We start from the raw sequence: 21,318 nt of genomic DNA on the forward strand, positions 1-21,318 counted from the left end.
GCACGAAATACGTGATGAATTAATGTATCGCAAAAGTTGAAATGAAGGCAGAAATAGAAGATGGAGAGAAAAAAAAATGATTTTCAACTACTACGTGCTACACATCTTTGAGAATTGTAGAAATGTATCTATAGTACCGTAAAATATCTTAGCGTGAGTAAAAAAAAGAGGAAATTGAAGTAAATCATTGACTAAAAGTGTTTCATGTTATGAATTTTTTCTTATTCTTCGATGCCCAAAAGTTTCCTTTTTGATTTCGAGTGATTTTTCTTGGAATTTTTATTGGGTTAGAAACTTTGCTGTGAGTCTGGAAGGCTTTTTGTCTTGAAATTGATTTTTATTTGTTCAGAGTTAGAGCAGATTTGATTCAGGTTGTGTTGGATATTTGGGATTAAAATTTAGAAATTTTGTAGACTTATACTTACTTACTTACTTCATTGGTTGATGCGCACGAGGGTCCATTTCCGCGCATAGAGAATGTCTATAGACAGTTCTATCCTTCGAAGCCTTCTGCTAATTCGAGATATTATGGACTCTAGCGTCCTTTTCAACACATCCAATCCAGGAATTCTTCGGTCTTCCTCGCGATCTTTTGCCATCCACAAAGTCTGAAGTAGTTTAGACTTATAAGCTTTTATTTTTTGAATTTTATAGTGTAAGGCAGTGCTTTTCAAAATTTTCAGAGTTTGGCACTATAAACCAGTTATCCGGAAGGGCCATCTGGTGTAAATTTGATTCCAACCCATCCATTTTGTGTCTCACAGTAGATTTAAGCGATATGGCGTAAAACAGGAATGTGAGAGTGTCAATTAGATGTCAAAAAAGAGCATTTGTACAAGCTTTGTGATTTGATTAGGAGGAAATTCAGATGAAAAGCCTTTTGTAATAACCTAGGCTTCAAGTCGGAGCATGGTTCCAGTAATTATGTACTGTATTGCAGAGCTTATAGAAAAAGTTTGAGAGCTTTTATAAATGCGCTTAAGTCCTGCCCATCAACAATTATCCATTAAGCATTAAGCACACTCCACCTTTTCCAGATATAATGAAATATTCTGATAGACGCTAGTCAGAGACTTATCCAGAGATGTTTTGAAGAAAATAGATCAGATGGAGGTTGACATTTTTTTTTATAAATCGCAAAAATTCAGAGGAATTTTGAGAATTTTATATAAAAAAAACCCTGGCAAATTGAAGAATTTCTCCCAAAACATAGTAGTGGAGAGTTTGCTCTTACAATCCTGTATGTGGGATTGCCTCTTTACTCTAATCCCCCTAAATACACCCCTTACGCTACCTTTAAACACTTCTGGAATGATGAAAAAACTTTTCTTTTCTTTGTGGATTATGATTTATTATCCCGAATTCAATATCCTTTCGTGAAATGATTCTTAAGCATGACGGATTCTTACCTTTTACTTCTTATAAATTGAGAAAACTTTCACGAAATATCGAATATCATTTTAATTCCGATGAAGGTTTCAATTCTCAAAAGGTGGATGATGAAATTAATTAAAAAAGTCATGAATATTCAAAATGATCGTCGCAAAAGTGAGTTATATCCACTCCTGAGTTCAACAGAAGGCATTGTTTTGGAACCATAAAGGCAAATGGATCACACTTGATCTGTACGGCCAGCGAAGTATGTAAGTAAAAGTCAAAAGGAGTGTTGGTAGAAGAACAATCACTTGGCCTACAACCGTTAAGAAGGAGGCAGAGTAACAACCCTAGAAACCAGCAGAAGTAGTCATTTTAGCCAGGAACAGTAACCTCTTAAGTCATTTTAATCCTTCGATTCAAAGTAGATCAATAGGAACTAATCATCATCATTAATATTGTGTATGTCGTGTGGGGTTCCGGTCGAGACTCACCACTAAGGTTTGCCCCGAAAAATAAAAGCTTGTTCAGCATCAAGTCCCCAAATTACCTCCCTAATTACACCTCTTACCCATAAGTCACGTTTGTTTACATTCATCGATGTTAAAAATGTCTTATCATCATTCACATTCAGAAATTCGATAGCACGCGATGTTCATGCTTAACTTTTATCACTAAAATTAATGAAAATATGATAAAGCTACTTTCATTATCAATCATAGATGGATTTTGATAACATTATTTCTATTTCTAATTTTAAAACTCTTTACTGACATAAAAGTAAGGAACAAAAGCTTGCAAAATTTCATTCAGTCTTTCTCTTTTGGTGGAAACAAGTCGGACCAAAATGGATAAATTGTTAAAACTAGGAATTTTGCTGCTTTTTACTCTGTGCTGTGCATCAGCACATAGAATCCGTACGGAACAGGAAATTGCCAACCGCGACAATATGTTGAAGCATGTCGACACATTTGCTGACCTTTTCGCCAGCGAATACACAAATTACACAATAACAGGCATTAAAACACCAGAATTAGAAGGCATGCTGAAGATGATGCAAATCCCAAGAGAATTTTTATTTCAAGAAGTTGGTGATATGGATGCAGATGCAGCTATAATGACATGTGTCGCATGTCGATCCACCTTTGCATTGATGTTAAATCAATATCGTACAGGACAGAGAGATAGAGAGCAGTTGACACAAGATTCTATTACTTTATGCTTACAACTTACATCTTATAGTATTATTGTGTGTGAGGGTGCTGTGAGGAAGTATGCAGTAAGTGATTGTTAACTATTGTCTGTCCAAATCTATGTAAATTTGATCCACAGGATATAATTCTCTTCATTGTCGACAGCCGTCCATCATTGACAGCAAATCAAATGTGCTCAATCGTTTTAGCACCTGATTGTGGAGATCCAGATCCAATATATGATTTTACAATCAATGTATCTCCTGGTCTACCGATTACAGGACCTAAAACTGTCTTCACACCAAGAAACTCGAATGAAATGAAGATCCTTCACTTTACGGATATCCATTATGATCCTGTAAGTTCAAATCCAATTCACTTCCAACATCCTTATTGATTTTATTATCAAATAGAACTATTTAGTCGGTGGACAAGCCAACTGTGCTGATCCAATTTGCTGTCGCAGAGCCAATGGCATAGCTCCAAATCCTGAAGATAGAGCTGGACAATGGGGTGACTATAGAGCTTGTGGCACACCATGGCAATCAGTTGAAAATGCTATTCGTTCTGCACATGCTCAACATCCAGATGCTGACATGGTTTATGTCACTGGTGACTATGTGGACCATGGTAAGGAACTTAATAGAGTTTTTAGTGGATATAGCTGCAAATAATCAAAAAATTTTCAGGTATTTGGGAAACAACACAAGCTGGAAATACTCAAATTATTTGACAGACTTTATGCAATGTTCAGGACTGTTTTTGGCAACAAGCCAGTTTTTATCGTCCTTGGTAATCATGAAGGTATTGGGTCCAAAAATATTTTTTATTTATTTCATGATCTAATTAGTGTATCTTAATTCCAGCAAATCCAACAAATCAGTGAGTATTTAACAATACCTGACTATCTTATCATGTGCTTTAAACTATACTTTTTCCAGATTTGCACCGCCACACATAACAGATCCCAGCTTATCTACTCATTGGCTTTATCAGCATGCTGGTGAGCTATCTAATTAATTTACGATAAAAAACTCTTCATTGTTTTTGTTTTTATAGCAACTGCTTGGAGTCAATGGCTTCCAGCATCAACACAAACGACAATTCGTCGTGGTGGATACTATACAGCACTTTCTCCTGATTCAAGACTCCGAATTATTGGATTAAACAACAATGATTGCTATAATTTGAACTTCTGGATGATGTACAGCACAGATCAAATTGCAGAGCAACTTCAATGGTTCCATGATACACTTTTGGCTGCTGAAAGAGCTGGAGAAATGGTTCATGTAGTCACACACATGAGCAGTGGATCAAGCTGTTCTCGTTGGTGGTCAAGAGAGTATCGTAGAGTCATTGAGAGATTCCACAGGATTATTGGTGCACAATTCTTTGGACATTCTCATCAGGATGACGTTGTCGTTTTCTATGCTAGAGATCAGCATACAGTAGCGATTAACGCTGGTTGGGTCGGAGGTACAATTACAACACACAGTGGACATAGCCCTAACTATAATGTTTATTATGTTGATCGTGTTCATTATGTGAGTATAGCTTGATATGAAATTTACTTCAAATAGTAAGCATCTTGTAACATTTACAGCAAGTAAATGAGAAAGAGTCCTGGTCATACAACCTTAACGAAGCTAACATGAATCCAGCAACAAGTCCAGTATGGCGAATGCTTTACAGATTTACAGAACACTTTAATATCCCCAACACATCACCAGCAAGCTTAGACAATTTCGTGTCAAATGTTCTGTCAAGAAGTCGCCGATTGTTGACTGACTATTATGGATTTAGAATGTCAAACAGTCCATTTATTTTGGCTAGAGGATGTGATGATAACTGTCTTCGTCACAGCTTGTGTCGAATTGTGGCAAATGAAGTTAGTGACACTAGAAAATGTGATGAAATTAGATCATTTCCACTTACATAATTTGTAAAAGAATTGTTGAATAAATTTGAATTGTGTTAATAAAATCTATAGAGTTGGATACTCCAGGCATAAATTATAAAGCTGTTTTAATCATTGTATATATATTGTCATATGGCACCTAACGTCGGCAAGCGAAAGCCAGCGATAGGGCTTGTTTCAAGCGGCATCTGAAGAAGGTCATGGATCAAAATTTATCTGTACGGCTAGCGAAGTAATTAGTTCGTTTGAAGCTGTCCCTAAAGGTACAATGCTGCTGCTAGGTCGCCGATACGTCATAATGTCGGCAGCAATATTCTAGGGCCTTCTGATGGCTACATGACAGCTGATTCCAGCACTTATTCATGACAAAGCATTAAATTTGCTGCATTTTGTCATTCAGGTATAAGACCAGGATAGCAATACTTAATGTCCAATCTATGACACACGCCATTTGTATCCAACCTTTAAGCACTTGATCCTTCCGATAAAAAATATATTTTCGATACCTAATCCATGCTACATCCATGTATAAAAGTGAAATTAAGTGACTTGAGAAATTTCATTCAGTCTTTCACTTTTGATGTGAACAAATCGGACAAAATGGAGAAATTTTTAAAGCTTGCATACTTGCTGCTTTGCACTTTGTACTGTGCATCAGCATACAAAGTTCGGACTGAGAAGGAAATTGAAAATCGCGAGAATATGCTGAAGCACATTGACACATTTGTTGATCTTTTCATCAGCGAATATACAAATTTCACAAGAACTGGCATACAAACTCCAGCATTGGAAGGAATGCTAAGAATGATGCAAATCCCAAAAGAATTGCTACCAATGAAGTTAGCGATATGGATGCAGATGCAGCTCTAATGACGTGTGTTGCATGTCGAACAACATTTGCATTGATGTTGAATCAATATCGTACTGGACAGAGAGATAGAGAGCAGTTGACTCAAGATTCTATTGCGTTGTGCTTACAACTAACAACTTACAGTATTATTGTGTGTGAGGGTGCTATTAGGAAGCATGTGGTAAGTGCTGATTAGCTATTGTCTGTCAAATCTTAAGTTAATTTGATCCACAGGATATAGTTCTATTCATTGTCGACAGTCGTCCATCATTGACAGCAAATCAAATGTGTTCAATCGTTTTTCAACCCGAGTGTGGAGATCCAGATCCAGTTTTTGATTTTACAATCAATGTTTCTCCTGGTCAACCAATTACAGGACCCAAAACTGTCTTCACACCTAGAAACTCGAACGAAATGAAGATCCTTCACTTTACGGATATCCATCACGATCCTGTAAGTTCATACTTAATCCACTTCCAACATTCTTATTGATTTTATGTCCAATAGAACTATTTAGTCGGTGGATTCGCCAACTGTGGTGATCCAATTTGCTGTCGAAGAGCCAATGGATTAGCACCAAATCCTGAAGATAGAGCTGGACAATGGGGTGACTATAGATCATGTGGTTCACCATGGCAAGCTGTTGAAGACACATTGAGATCAGCGAATGCTGCACATCCAGATGCTGATATGGTCTATGTTACTGGTGACTATGTAGATCATGGTAAGGAACTTTGAAGAGTTTTAAATAGATATTGCTGCAAATAATCAAAATTTTTCAGGTATTTGGGAGACATCCCAAGAAGGAAATATCCAAATTTTTGATAGAATCTATGGAATGCTCAGAACTGTTTTTGGCAACAAGCCAGTTTTTGTTGTCCTTGGCAATCATGAAGGTAAACAAAAATAGCAAAATGAGTATCCGATTTTCCTCATAAAATTCTTATCTTAATTCTAGCAAATCCAACAAATCAGTGAGTATAATTAAATATCTTATCAAGTTCTTACAAGTTTAAATTAACATCCTTACTAGATTTGCACCACCACACATTACGGAACCACATTTAGCAACTCATTGGCTTTATCAGCATGCTGGTGAGCTATGAAATTCACTGATAAAATGATAAATTCCTAACTTAAAAATATTCTAGCAACTGCTTGGAGTCACTGGCTTCCAGCATCGACCCGGGCAACAATTCTTCGTGGTGGATACTACACAACACTTTCACCAGACTCAAGACTTCGTATTGTAGCTCTTAACAACAATGACTGCTATAATGGAAACTTCTGGATGATGTACAGCACAGATCAAATTGCAGAACAACTTCAATGGTTCCATGATACGCTGTTGGCTGCTGAAAGAGCTGGAGAATTGGTTCATGTAGTCACTCATATGAGTACTAGTGGATCAAGTTGTTCTCGATGGTGGTCACGAGAGTATCGTAGAGTCATCGAGAGATTCCATAGAATTATTGGCGGGCAATTCTTTGGACATTCTCATCAGGATGAATTTATCATTTATTATGCAAGAGATCAGCATAGAATTCCAGTTAATGTTGGGTGGCTTGGTGGTGCTACAACACCAAGCAGTGGTACAAGTCCAAATTATAATGTTTATCATGTTGATCGTGTCCATTTTGTGAGTATTGCTTGATATGAAATTTTGCTTTAAATTATCATTTTAATTTTTACAGCAAGTAAATGAAAAAGAATCCTGGTCATACAACCTTAATGAAGCTAACATGAATCCAGCAACTAGTCCAGTATGGCAAAGGCTTTACAGATTTACAGAACACTTTGGTATCGGCAACACATCACCAGCAACTTTAGACAATTTCGTGTCCAATATTCTGTCAAGAAGTCGTCAAATGTTGACTGACTATTATGGATTTAGACAGTCCAACAGTCCATTCATTTTGGCTAGAGGATGTGATGATAATTGCTTAAGGAACAACTTGTGTCGAATCACAAATAATGAAGTTAATGACCAACGTAAATGCGATGAAATTAGATCATTTCCACTTGTTTAAGGTTTGACGGGTTTGGAAATTCGGTGAAATACTTTAGAGGACATTATGTCTGAATAAAACCCCAAAAGTTCTAAAGAATACATAAAAAAATCGCAACGCAAAACATTCCACAACCTTTTTCAGGCACATTTTTCTCCAAAACACCTTGTTCACGTTTTAATCATGTCCACGTGATAATCATTGAAATGTAATCAACGAATATAAAATTTCTGTCCTTTTCATGCTTCACGCTATGCTTCCTCACTGACTTTCTCTGTTGGTGACACCAAGGAACATTTTGCAAATGACAATCTAATTGCTTATTTTCATTGCTTATTCCTTTTTCATTTCACCTGAATGACTTGCAGCAATACTGAATATTTTTTTTGCAGACGTCTGATGAAATAGACACGATAAGCAACATTGTAGTTCCAATTTAAATATTTTTTCAACTATTTCATGTTGATTCTCTTACTCATTTATACTGCTGGTTTCTTCCAATAATTACAATTGTATCATTTTGTTGATTTTTGAATGACACAAATTGGTTAATCGATCCAAAATCCGGTGCTGGGTCAGCACAACTCTTACTTACTTCCACCACGGATCTTTTAAGGCTCCAAAAGATTCTCTTACTAACACCAAGCGTAAGCCATTTTTTTGGTAGCCATATGGATGCATATGGATGCATTTGGTGTTAATAAAGAGGTTTTGAGGACATTTAAAAGCTCTTTGGCGAATAATTTATCAATTGTTAATTAATCAGTTATCAATTGGATTACAACAATATACTTTCATTCGACTCTTTGGTCACCTAGCTCGTACAATTTGTCTATCCGCAAGAAGCTGACTCTGACTTGTTAGATCCAAACAAAATCCGACACCTTGCAAAAACTTGACCTGAGGCCTAATTTTTGATCAATAAACCGATTTATTCTATTTGGAATTCTTTATTGCTGTAAAAAGAAAAGAATTAGTAATTTTAAAGAACAGAATCAAAGCAAGTCAGAAAATGAGTCATAAAGATAACCGAGTGGCACAATACGACTAACCGCATTTCTCGCGATCAAAAATACATTAAATTCAGCCGTTCCGAACGAGAAAATAGGATGCTCATAAAGACGTTCACAAAAATGAGTAAGCTCAATCAAATTTGTTGAGTTTACTCATTTAATTGAGTATGCTTGGTCGTCAGAGCAACTTTGCATCTTACTGTTAATACAATTAAGAAGCGACATCCCAATGAACACGTTGTGCTGTTCGGGCGATGATTCAGACGATTCAAATATAGAAAAGATGAATAGAAATATCCAAAAAAGAAAAGAAATAAAGCTATTGAATACCAATAATTCAAATTCTCGCTTATTACATAAACTTTTCTCTGGAATTTCCTCTATCTCCTCAATAACAATAGAATTAAGTATAATTACATCACAAATGACCTCTAAGTAGATTAAATGAATTCTTTCCAAGTTCAAAATGGAAATTCTATTTTATGGTCATCATTACCATATTCACAAAAATTTGAAAGATTTAATTTTATTATTATTGTCTATACATATTAGACATATCTTATGACATGGAAACAATTAACCGTTAATTATGGCCACAAATAACAGCTATATGCTGACATCTTCTTCTTTTGTTTAATTCAAAATCTTTTCTATTTTGTGGTTGTGATCTTTAACTTAATAGACAGCTTTCTATTGAATTTAGATTTCGATTCTTATTATTTAAGAATTTTTTTATGCTTCTCCAAAATAAATGGTAAATTTATGTGCGGTTTAGAGATGAACATTTGTTGAATGAATAGAATTTTTAACGGTTATTGAATATTTTTTTTGTCTTCTTTTATTATACAGCACTTGAAGAATTTAGCATTGCTCGATTGTCGTGATGTAATGAAATTGTAAATTTTACAATAGAGCATGTAAAGGAATTAATAATGTATTCGTCTTAGAACAGGTCACGATGTTAGCATTGGTATGTAATATTGACACAGAAGATTAGACAGACTTTGGCAATCAGGAGCGTATTAAGGAAAGCTTTCTAATCAGAGATGCAAAAAAGGTGCCGGTTACAAGCATACAAATAATTAAAAAATTGTCCGTTTTTTGACTGTTGCAGGTTCTTGTTTTGCAACTCGGTTACTGATCTACGGATACCAAAACAGCACAAATCCGTTAATCAATACAAAACTCAAGTTTTCGGCTGGATTGACACTAATTTGCTGCCAAATTCAGGTTAAATCCATTGGTGACGGATGTTGGAATTCTGATTGATTAACTAACTTGTTTTATTCGAGATAATTACAAAAACCATAATAAGAAGCCATACGAGGTATATCAGAATGTCAGTTAGATGCAAAAGAATGTAAATTAGATGCTAAGATGGAAAATTTGGACAAACTTTGTGATAAGTAAAAAAACTAGGCTTCACATTGGAGCATGGTTCCAATTAGTTAGTTATACGATTCATACTACAGTCTAAAGCACCTCTTTACGTCGCAGAATCTGTCTAGAAGCACCAAGGTCATACTATGCAAGACTCTTGTTTGGGTCATTTCATTGTATGGCTCAAAACCCTGGAATTCCACAGAAACAGATGAGGAAGCACTTGGTGTCTTTGAAAGAATGAACTCTATCAGCTTTTCCAGGATGCTAATATTGTCACTTTTCACCATGTGAATCGAATGAGATGAGCAAGTCATGTGAACAGACGGCCACAGAATGCCTCAGTATAAAGAGTAACATTCGCTGACTTTTTTAGATGGCCAAAAAATCCCGGGATCCCGAAAGTTTCAAAAGTCGGAATTGGGATTGAAAATTGCAATTTTAAGTTAATATTTACACTTTAATTTCGTGAAAGCGTAATCGATGGGAAGCCCAAATAGTTCCTGGATTTGATGAGTTGATAAACCTCAGTATCCCAAACTGACAGAAGTTATCGAAAGGTAGAATTGTCTGCAGACGTTCTCTAAACGTGACAATGGGGTCCCGTAAGCCCCATGCAAGGAAGTAAGTGAGTATAATAAGAAGCCAAAGCATAAGAACAATACTTTAACTCTGTGGCTCTTCACAAGGCATCTTCTTAGCTCGATTACAAATAAATCTGATTCAAGAACAATCTGTAAAGATTTCAGCACTCATCCTTAAGTATTTGAAGAATGTCATTGAGAGTAAAAGCAAGGAGGAGATTAAGGTAAATACAAATGTTTACTTGAAGATAAATCTTAAGCCGATTCCCAGGATTTTATATCCTACAGACAAACAGCAATGACAACAAAAAAAAAAATATTATTAATGATTGAAAGAAGCTTTTTTTGTGTCTGTAAAACAAAGGAACATTCCAAGTTATTTACCAAACAGCTTTTCGCACGTAAATATTACTTTCGCATATGTGAAATGTATGCAAATATTTTTACTCGCTCTTTTGTTCCGCTCAATAAACAACATACACAAAAGAAAAGCAATTTTGAAATCCTAAAGAATTTTTTTACCATTCCATACCTTATGTATGGCAAGCCATATGTGCTTTGTATTTTTCACTTCTTTTGTTTAAATTTCATTCTTTTTTTATTTTTTTTTGGAAAGAAAAATTTTTTTATTAAAAAAATGTTTTTTTTTTGTGCTGTTCTTCCTATCATCCTTGCTCTTTCACTGCATGTGCTTTTGTATACAATCAATTTATTTTCATATTTTTTCCACAAAATTTGAAAAATAAAGCAATATATGTGAATCTGGATGAGGAGAAAAGAATCGAGTTGGTAAGAATAAAGGCAAGCAAGAAGGATAAATATGAATGGGATCAAGGGGTGGATATTGTTGATGATTTGGGATTTATGTACAATTATTGTATATTCTTAATCTTAGTAAGGAATTTCTATGTATGTTTCCCAAATTTGTAGTATTTTAGAGTCGTAAATGATCTTTAGAATGTAATGTTATCTAGAAGATCTAAAGGGTCACAAGACGGGATTGATATCGAGTTATTCCGGGATTGTCGGAAAATCTAGTCATTTTTAGAAAATCCAGCACCAGGCCAGCTTGACTCTGTAAGCAGACCAGATTCCATAAAATCCGGTCCAGGTCAGAGTATACTTTCTCGAAATCTTGGTCCCAATAAATTTTCAAGATCAGGATCGGAATTAAAATTTTCGCGATTTTCCGGGATATCCCGATCCTGATCCCGATAGCGAGAAAGCATAGGTCACAGGTATTGTCAGGCTAAAATCTTTTACGTCGTGTGTCTTCCGGATATGTATTTTGCGTCACAAATAAGTATTTTGACAGTGGACACTTGAGAAATATTGAGAAACATTATCACATATCCTAGAAAAAATAAAAGATTGTAGCCTTGCAAGCACTTGAAAGTCAGCACGTGGACTCAAGGAGACCCAAAATGTTTAATTCAGCTTTAAACCGAGCTGTTGACCGACTGGTGTTGGGAATTTGTGAAACTTTGTTTTATTGATTAGAAGCAGAGCTCGAAATTGACTCGCATTTTGAATGGGAAATTCGACTCAATTTCATACAAAATCCAAGTCGACTTCGAACTCTTGTTAGTAGTTTGCACACGTTGGTGAATGAAATCATCACTCAATCTATTATGTAACGGCAAATAAATAAGAAGATAGTTAAAAAAGTGTACAAAAACATTCAATAAATCTCATAAATGCCAACATAATGCTTAAATCCCCAATCATTTAAATGAACAACTCTTGTAATTTAACTTAGTCATTCAAACTATATTCTTCAGAATTTTATAGAACGGAAATTAATAAAATATTTCAATAAATACAGCCAAGAACAATTCTCACAAAAATAATTCCACATTTTCATTAAAAATAAATTCCAAAATAGGAATTTTTACAGCATTGAGTAAAGCTTCATAGAAATTTCTGAATAGGAACACTTATCCCTTGTATATTTTGCATAACACAATATCATTATTATTCTTATTGCCATTACCGTATACATACAACGACTATCTATATATTCAACATATATTTGAATGCAATTTAGAGAAAAATATAGATCAGGGTTGGTAACCTGTGTGCTGCGGTACCCTAATATGCCGCAATATTTTTGGATATGCCATTAACTGTATGCCGTGTCCGATTTTAGTCAACACTACCAAGGTGTGTGTCGTCGTTTATAAATCCGGCCTGTGTAGCTATTGATTGTTTAACAAGGGTGAACTAGCTAGGCTGGATAGGCCACAAACTTTCAACTGGCTGGAGGTGAGACACAAGCTTGCTATAGCCCTTGGATGGAATCCACAAGGAAAAAGGCGCCCAGGTGCTCCAAGAGCAATATAGCGTGGGACGGTAATGAAGGAATGTCAGTTAGATGTCAAAACTGAGAATTTATAAAAGCTTTGTAATACAGCCAGCAACGAGAGTCAGATGGTAGGAAGGCCTTTGTAGCAGCCTAGGCTCCAAGTCGGAACATGGTTACAATAAGTAAATAAGCACTTGCTTAGGCCTCAGTTTCAAAGTAAACTTATCCATTAGTACCGCACTGATTGAGCAGTTTGGCATTGCCAAGAAACTATCGCGAGGAGGTCCTTTGGTAGGAAAAGTTGAAGGACGTTACGCACCGCTTAAGCGGTTTGTCATAGCCAAGAATGCACTGCGAGGAGATGGGAGTAGATACTTGGGTAAGAGAGGCTGAAAAATAACCTGTGCTGCACATCAACACCCATTGCAAACCCAAAGCAAGCTACTAAGTGTCCCACAAAAAATAAAAGGTTGTCCACCACTGCTAAATATACAGATATGGAGAGTGTGAGAAAGATATGCATAATATAAAAAATTTGATTGCATATAAAGCGAGTGAGTAAGCAGCATACATGCAGTCATAACATATATATCTATAATATACATAGCAATAAAAAGTGAATTGAAAATTGCTCATCGAGTCAATTGAAGTCAAAATAGGATTATCGTTCTGTTTATTTGCTTATGCTAGTTCTTTTATGGCTGTTTATTGTTGAGATTTTCAATATTTTTTTTTTAATATGGAAAATTTGAGGAAATCAATTTTCACAAATTGCAGCATTTTCCCAATCACGAAATAGATAAAAAATTGCTGAAAAAAAAACTTTTTTTTATTGATTATTCTGTGGCTTAATGCTGATCATCCTTAATGGACTATCATCTTTTTGTTTGTTCATCCTGTGCTGCTTTTAATTCGATGCAATGATAAATTGTCGCCAAAAAATTTGCATGTGATTCACACACAGATATTCAGGCTACAGGTTGCAATAATTGATAGAGGATTAAAAGTCATTGAGTTGCATTAGCAAGCATGAATGTACATTTAATTTTTTTTATTTTTTGCCTCCTCTAGATACACTAGAAAATAAATATATAGATTGCCCCTAAACCATCATGTGAAATGCTCCTAAATCTTTTTCACATTACTCTTATTGCAGTGTGCTAGACACACACACACACACACACCCACTCACATACACAAACAAACATATATTCTCAATGATTTAATGATACGTGATGCTTTTTTTGTATCCTACTGATGCTGCTTCCACTTTGCTACAAAATGAAAATTCTTCTGTTAGTATTTTCAATGTACTGCTAGTTTTGAGGCAGGTCAATTGGATTGGCTTTGGATTTATTGAATTAATTGCAATGTTGACTCAGGTGGGCAAGTTTTTATTTAACTAGTTGTAGGCATACATTGAACGACTTTATGGACGGCTGATGACGTCGTTCTTAACACTGAAAATTCAAAAATCAAAGTAAAACCTGATCGCTAGATATGGACAATCGCTCGTTATATTTCAGAGCTTAAATTAGACTCAGATTTGAATGTCAATCTATGTAGTCAAACCTAGAAAGCTCATGACGTAGAAATGATCAAGAATCTGACCCTAACCCGACTACATCGTCGTCATACTAGTCTTGCGCGATTCTCGTTTCTATGCTAAAATTTAAATAATCATGCTTCATGTCAGAGTCAAGTCGAGCTAGGGTAGGATTCTCAGCCATTTCTACGATGTGTTTATTGCTGTGAACTTACGTATTCGTTCAAAATCTGACACTACTTCGAGCTCTGGAATGTTTTGCGCAAAGGTGTATCCAAAAGGGGGACACGTAGTCAAAACTCCGAGATAAATGTATCTGAAATAATTTTAAATTGTTATCTTTTAGAATCTAGATGATCAGATTGTGCGCCGCTTTACAATTTTGGAAAAACCATAAACCGAATGATTTTTGCCGTTCCGGTCGAGCCTTGCATAGGCTTACGACCAAGACATTTCCCCTTAAAAAAGTTTCGCACCACTGATCTTGATTGTATTCTAAAACAATCCGAAAATTGCGTATACAATAAGATATACCAAGCAGCATGGTTCAACAACCCCCTAACAGGCAAAGAGTATGCTTTAATGATGCCATAATACCATCCAGGGTTGTTACAACATATTCTGTTTTACAGAATGTGTACTAATATGTCACATATTTCATGTGTGCACAGGGAAAAATATGTGGATATGTGTGGAAAATGTGTGGATATATGTGAATATTCACACATTTTAAACACATATCCCACATTATTACATGTGACATTATTTCAAAACACATTAGATTCTGCTTTTAACAACCCTGTAATACCATCATAGTACCATGAAAGCATTCTCATTGTGTATTTAATTTAATTCTCAAACTAAAGCTCTTATATCTCCCTAAAATTCACATCCAATCCATACAACCTCCAATACACCCATTTTTTTAACTCTTAGCAATACGTATCTGATGTGTATTATAACTTATTGCAATAAAAAACTTTTTTTTTCAGTACTACAGGACATAGAAGTGAAACGAATACGTACGTGCATGCTATTAACAACTCAATTTAGACACAATTTACTGCTGTATTTTTACTCATATGTGAACGAATAATTGTTCTGTCGTTCCCTATATTATTTTTTTGCAACGATTTGTGTATGCAATTTTGTGCTGTTTAGGATGTAAAATAGGAAAAATTTTGATTAGAAATGTTGTTTTATTTGAGATTCAATTGGAGATGCTTTTAAGGTTAAATGGGTCGATTTTGAAAATTGGGAAATTTTTTGTTAATTTACTGTGGATGAGTTCTGATCCAGGTGGTTAAATGGTATTATCTGAGGGATCTTCAGATAATTATGTTCATTTTAGATTTTTGATACGACATACAAAGAACATGCTTATTGTAGTGAATATAGTCACAATCATACTTCGTTATCAAAATTGAGGAAGCTTAAAAAGTTCATTAAACGAGGCCCTGTAATATGGCTGACTGGTCAGCATTAGGTGGTACATTGGTACGTCCTTATAAGTATGTATCTTTTATGCGTGTCCCAAGTCAGTGTGACACTGACGATCATTCTGATTTAGTAAACTCTAGTTCCTCTAATATCAAGTTTAAGCACCATGGCATCATTCAGATGGCACCCAAAGCTGGCTTTATCGTTGCAGCACTAGAAGCCCTAGAAGTGCGCGCAAGATTCCGTTTACCAATTTCAAATACCAATTGCAATACTGTCTCTATCAACAGCTTCCTTCTAAGAGTTCTTTAGTCTTCTACGAGCTCTTTTTTCATCTCACAAAGTTAGATTTAAAGACCTTGACCACCTTTGACCTTATTTAATAGAGCTTCTACAGGTTTTCTAATAATATGCTCACCCCATCAAGCCTCAGTCACTTTGTCTTGTCTTATAATATCAGCGTCTTCATACAGTTGATCAGAGTTGACAGGATTTGAGAGTCCGAACTCCAATTGTCCAAAAAGACGCCTCCTCATTGGAAGTCCTCCTTACTCTGAAGTTGATACAATTCTGCTTTGTTCCAGTATTTATACTGATCACCCTCTTTCTTGAGACTAAAGATGACTCTTAGGAGCTGTCTGCTAAGTATACCAACGTCAAGACAACGTGTCGGCACACACGTCAGTATTAAAAACCTACACATAGCAAGACTGACGCAGTATTTAACCAAATGTACAAAAATAACAATCATTACCTTGGCATTAGCAATAAATCCACAAAAATCCATATCTCATCTAGCTCATCTCCAATCTTTCTAACATAATTATAACAAAAATGTGTAAATAATCACCAAAAAATGCTAAACTTTTTTTCACCATCTGATTTTATGCCTCATGCCACATTAAATAAGAAGAAAATCTCGCCGAAAAGATGTTTCCTTTTTTTCAATCGCTTTTATACCTCCATAAAAGTCTTCTTCATGCCTTTAACAAACAAAAAAATTACTTATATTTTTATCGAGATGAAGGAACTTCTTATCAATTTTGTTGGAAATAAACTTTTTTTGTTTTGTTTTTCCCGTCAATTTTTTTTCTTTGTTTTTGTTTTTCTTTTAGCAGTTCCTCAAACTATGAAAATTGTTATTCAAGAATATTTTGCACTTGAGCAGGGGTGAGCGGACATTTTATTTTTCGGGGCACATAGCGGCACTTAGTGATAAGCTCAATTTTTTGTTTTGCACCGGCTAAATAGGGTGGCCAGAGGATTTTTGCAAAATATCGGGACACTAATGAAAAAATCTGGACACTTCTAAGTTTGGCATTATTTTGAGGCTTTTGACTTGGTCGAGACACAACAGCAAAACTGAAAAGTACAGCAACGTCCAGGCAAAAATACAGCCGATGGTCGCCCTATCTAAATGGTAGAGCATTGGCCTTACGTGCCAAAAGATCCTGAGTTCAGTCCTAGGAATCATGTCTAATTTTCGAACCTCTCACCATTCTAGTTACCAAGCTTGGTTCTTGTGTTGGGTGCAGTTTTGAGGTCTTTAGCACATAATGTTTTTCAAGTGCTAGGTATACAAGGATTCACTAGTATCTGGATGATTTTCTTTGTGAAATCTTATGCGTACGAATTGTAATTAGGTACATCGCAGGGTACATCAGGTTTTATGAAGCCCTCGTGTCTTTGAAATGTAAACTGTAGGTCTAAAGGGTGTTATACAACATATTGTCAATCGCAGAGCCTCCAGCCTTATAAAGCCGTGTCTTTTAACAATTATATACTCATACATAACTAATAATAATAATAATAATATACTAGTGTAGTGCGACACATAGATCTAGTGCCCTGGTAAGGTGCGTCACTAAACATTAGCACAGACGGACACCCAACACAACGGCATATACCCTAGAAGTAGAAAATAGTGTGCCACATCACACATGCTCCCCATTCCTGCACTAGACATAAGCATAGATACAACATACATAAATTCACATATTTTTCGCTATAAATCATTGATTATATAAAAAAATGTCAAGAACAAAAAAAGCAAGAAATAACACAAAAAAAGAAGTCGTGATGATTAGGTATTAATCGTTGTCTCGCATGATAAGAAAGTGATTTATGATAATTTTAATACGAATAATAATAAAAAATTCAAAATAAGATAAATCTCCTGCTTGTCTTGTCTCGGGAGACTTTTTGGGAAATAAGATTTGAATATTTATGACTGTGACTTTGATCGTAGAAACTGTAAATGGATTAGATGCATGGGAGCTAATGTAAAATTGACATTAATTTTTTTTTTGATGCATTTTTAATGTGAAGTGTGAGAAAGAAAATAAAGAACAGTAATTCTGTGGCACCTTTTAGGTTGTTGTCGGTTTTTTGTTCAATTTAAATATTTAAAATGCATTAATATGGAAATTTTGTGTTGATATTATGCTTATTGGACATGGAATGGAAGTTGGAGAAAAATGGATTTTTAATTTTATCTCATCGGACACGTTCTTTGAGTTAGTTATTAGGCTTTAAATGGTTTAAATGGTTGGGTCAATACGGGCAAAAAATAAATTTACTAGGCTGAATGCTATAGGCTGAAATGTTATTGATCGATTATGATTTTCCAAAAATGCTTAAGTCCCTGATCAATAATTTGCTCTATTGCTAGGGATTTAGAAGGAGAAGGAAAATTTGAACTTGAAACCCTCTCCGGAGAGTTGTCACGCATAATGAAAAAATTTTGTGTTGATAAACTTTGTCACCAAAGTTGTTCTCCTCCCTTTTTTGGTTGAAAATTATGGTTTCAATTACGAGACAAAAGACCGAAATCAAATGAATTTCTGCGTTATGCCCCGAATCAACGCCTACCGTCTATATCCATAGTCTTCCCTATGAGTCCTTTGTCAGTTAGATGCAAAGACGGAAAATTTGTACATACTCTGTGATACAGCCAGCAACATAGTCAGATGGAAGAATTTTTGTAGAAACCTAAGCTCCACGTGTCTAGCAATATGTTGGTCCATTAAGTAAGTAAAAATGAGTAATTTGGTCAATAGTTAATCAAAATTAACAAGGAAAATTGCAGACCTATCTACAAAAAAACGCAGAATTGCAGTTTTGGATGAACAGTAAAAACAACTGAAAACTATAACGAATTAATCAATATTTTGGACCCAAGCCAGCATGAATTTGAGTTGGTGCAGTATTCGGCTCAAATCCGACACCATACCAGAGTCACACCACTGTATTTGTATAGATTAACCAACTTGAGCTATTGGGTGTGCCTCTAAAATACAGGCAATGCATATCTTCAATTCTTGGCTGAATTCCAGAAAACGTTCGAAAACTTATGCAATTCTAAGAGCCATGGAGGTTCATAACTTTGTCACGACCTTTTAATTGATTATTTTGTTAAAAAACGTTAATGTGTAGGAAAGGATCCAAAAATGTTATTTGTGTTACTTAATTTGAATGAACGTTGCCCCAAGAAATATTACAACTCATGGTCGACTCAAATCGACATTTCAAATAAAATCTTAGTACACTTCGAGCTCTGCTATATAAAATATTTTGAACTAAAACTATTCGATGAGATATCCAGCACCCATCAAACATAAATGTACCGATCATCTATACAAACTTCTCTCGATCACGTTTATGTAATAGTCATTTCATCGTCTACGTCTTACGAATGAGAGTCATAAGAAACTCACAAAAGAGAGAAACGATCAAAGAGTTTCTGTGTGTAAACTTAACCAAGTCGTTGCTCTTCAGTCGATCGTGAGATTTCAACGTACACAAGTCTGTTATTGTCGGTTCTCTTTTTCTTTCAATTTTTCAGTTCGTTGGATTTTTGTTGGATTTCATTTGTGTGTAGTTTGTTCAATTACTTGCAATTTCTGTGTGATTAATTAATTTAAATTATTAAGCAACGAGTAAGAATAGCACAAGAAAAAAGATGGAAATGAAAAAAATTTAAAGCAGAGCACAAAAAAAAATTAAAAAAAAAATAATTTGAAAAAAATATCAAAAAAATGCAATTAAAAGTGGAAAGTGAGCATCCAAAGCCTCAATCACGAGGTCAGGATCGCAATAATATTACCAATTGTACAAGCTCAATATATATATCACCACCAAATCCAACATCAACCGATCAAATTATTGAAAATAATTCTATGCTGCATAATGTCGTGAGCGATGTGGCTGAACGGCAAAAGCCAGTGCTAACCATTCAAGTGAATCAGAATCAAAATAATAGCAATTTACAGCAACATAATAATGAGAATGCTAATAATCTTGTGAATATCGTGAGTTGCTTTCGTGCAACAACAACTACAACGGAATCAACAGCCGTAAATCACGGCATTGAAAATTTAGTCCAAAATATTAGTGGAAGTAATATACCATTTAATGTCAGTGTTAATAAGTTTGATATTGCCAATTGTAATGATATTTTAATTAAAAATAATGAAAATTTATTAAAAATTGATGGAAGTGCTTTTGTGGACTGTGAATTAAATATTAATGGTGTAAATCATCAAAATCCATCAAAATCAATAAAGCGTGATGATTTAAATGAAATTTGTGTGGCTGATCAAATTGTAATTAGCAATTCCAATGTGGATTATCATAATAAGACATTAGACAGCATAACAAATCAACCGAATGATAAAATTGGATTAATATCAATGGAAATTGAAAATGAGAAGAGGAACAACAACAATGCGGTAGCAGGAACATCAATTAATGAAAATGTAATCAATCAAATCACAATAGTTAGTAATGAGTGCAATGAGACAGCAGCAACGACTACGGCAACTGATAATAATGTGGAAAGTGTAAATAATCAAAATGAAAATTGCGGTAGTAGCTGTAAAGTGGAAGCGACATTTCGCGAGCAACGAAGGCGTGAACGACGTGAAAGACGTCAAGCGAGACAAAGGGCACAACATGGACATCGGCATCATGTGTCTGTGCATCATTCAAATCGACCAAATGGTGTTCCTAATAACAGTAATAGTCGCGGACTTAATGGCGTGGAACGCGTCATTTCTGGCTATGAAATGTTACCCGATATTATTAATAATCACTTACCGCCTCCATACACGACACTTCCACTGTTTCCATTACATACACCCGCACCAGTACCGCCACCACCTCCTCCTATCCAACAGCCACAATTAATTGCACCTGCACCCATTGTTGTTGATGATTGCCGATTTTCATTTCCGATTCCGATTATCAGAAGGTAAGTTCTTGTGCTCTACATTTTTATTTTCGGACAGTTATTAAACATTTTGCAATATGTGCTGCATAAAATGCGTCTGATCCAATTTTCACTTCTTCTTCTTCCTTCCCATTGCTCAATAATTTCACTTAAATTCAAGTTTCTTGGCTGTTTCTTCTTATTTATGTTGTGCATGTCCATACTTAGTCATGTCTTACAATTGTTGTTGTTGTCTTCTTTTCTCCTTTCTCTTTCATATTCATCACGAGTTTCTGTTTATTCAAATTTTTATGGATTTTGGTCTGCATTTGTTGGGTCATTTAATAAACATTGAATGTTCTTGTACTGATAAACTGCAAGTTGGAACTGATAAATTTTGAGTTTTTCAATTTTTGAAGCCTTCTCAGATGCAAAAATCGCAAAAATTGACAAAAAATTGTTTTGTCCAAAAAATTAAGGAATTTGGTGAGCAGCTG

At 35.1% G+C, this 21,318-nt stretch overlaps 4 protein-coding genes across 4 annotated transcripts; all 4 read left to right on the plus strand.

The window, feature by feature from the left end:
- Positions 1-2,323: 2,323 nt before the first annotated feature.
- LOC139094010 (sphingomyelin phosphodiesterase-like) lies at positions 2,324-4,550 on the plus strand. The gene is made up of 9 exons (XM_070644877.1): positions 2,324-2,653; positions 2,707-2,925; positions 2,981-3,091; positions 3,156-3,197; positions 3,257-3,371; positions 3,434-3,449; positions 3,509-3,570; positions 3,627-4,111; positions 4,171-4,550. Exons 1-9 carry the CDS (start codon positions 2,324-2,326, stop codon positions 4,504-4,506), a joined length of 1,716 nt encoding a protein of 571 aa, XP_070500978.1. The 3' UTR covers positions 4,507-4,550.
- A 783-nt stretch (positions 4,551-5,333) lies between these two features.
- LOC139094011 (sphingomyelin phosphodiesterase-like) lies at positions 5,334-6,441 on the plus strand. Its single transcript, XM_070644878.1, has 6 exons — positions 5,334-5,516; positions 5,570-5,788; positions 5,843-6,059; positions 6,118-6,231; positions 6,294-6,309; positions 6,369-6,441. The coding sequence occupies exons 1-6, from the start codon at positions 5,334-5,336 to the stop codon at positions 6,439-6,441; spliced, it is 822 nt and encodes a 273-aa protein (XP_070500979.1).
- A 257-nt stretch (positions 6,442-6,698) lies between these two features.
- Positions 6,699-7,433, plus strand: LOC139094007 (sphingomyelin phosphodiesterase-like). Its single transcript, XM_070644873.1, has 2 exons — positions 6,699-6,974; positions 7,030-7,433. The coding sequence occupies exons 1-2, from the start codon at positions 6,729-6,731 to the stop codon at positions 7,363-7,365; spliced, it is 582 nt and encodes a 193-aa protein (XP_070500974.1). The 5' UTR covers positions 6,699-6,728; the 3' UTR covers positions 7,366-7,433.
- Positions 7,434-19,649: 12,216 nt separating this feature from the next.
- On the plus strand, positions 19,650-20,863 carry LOC139094012 (putative uncharacterized protein DDB_G0286901; the record flags this gene model as incomplete). The annotated part of the gene is made up of 1 exon (XM_070644879.1): positions 19,650-20,863. A coding segment is annotated over exon 1 (1,214 nt), but the record flags the coding sequence as incomplete, so codon positions are not given.
- Positions 20,864-21,318: the final 455 nt, after the last annotated feature.

Source organism: Chironomus tepperi, unplaced genomic scaffold, assembly GCF_022539635.2.
Source record: "Chironomus tepperi strain 1889 unplaced genomic scaffold, CSIRO-AGI_Ctep_v1 contig_348, whole genome shotgun sequence".
In the NCBI taxonomy this organism is placed as follows: domain Eukaryota; kingdom Metazoa; phylum Arthropoda; class Insecta; order Diptera; family Chironomidae; genus Chironomus; species Chironomus tepperi.

Excerpts from the sequence above, each read along its gene's own strand:
- LOC139094010 (XM_070644877.1), top strand. The coding sequence starts at position 2,324 with ATGTTGAAGCATGTCGACACATTTGCTGACCTTTTCGCCAGCGAATAC. Across the intron at positions 3,092-3,155 it reads GACAATGGGGTGACTATAGA|ATGCTGACATGGTTTATGTC; the intron begins GCTTGTGGCACA and ends CTCAACATCCAG. Across the intron at positions 3,571-3,626 it reads TTGGCTTTATCAGCATGCTG|CAACTGCTTGGAGTCAATGG; the intron begins GTGAGCTATCTA and ends TTGTTTTTATAG.
- LOC139094011 (XM_070644878.1), top strand. The coding sequence starts at position 5,334 with ATGGATGCAGATGCAGCTCTAATGACGTGTGTTGCATGTCGAACAACA. Across the intron at positions 5,789-5,842 it reads CGGATATCCATCACGATCCT|AACTATTTAGTCGGTGGATT; the intron begins GTAAGTTCATAC and ends TATGTCCAATAG. Across the intron at positions 6,060-6,117 it reads TGGTGACTATGTAGATCATG|GTATTTGGGAGACATCCCAA; the intron begins GTAAGGAACTTT and ends AAAATTTTTCAG.
- LOC139094007 (XM_070644873.1), top strand. The coding sequence starts at position 6,729 with ATGAGTACTAGTGGATCAAGTTGTTCTCGATGGTGGTCACGAGAGTAT. Across the intron at positions 6,975-7,029 it reads ATGTTGATCGTGTCCATTTT|CAAGTAAATGAAAAAGAATC; the intron begins GTGAGTATTGCT and ends TAATTTTTACAG.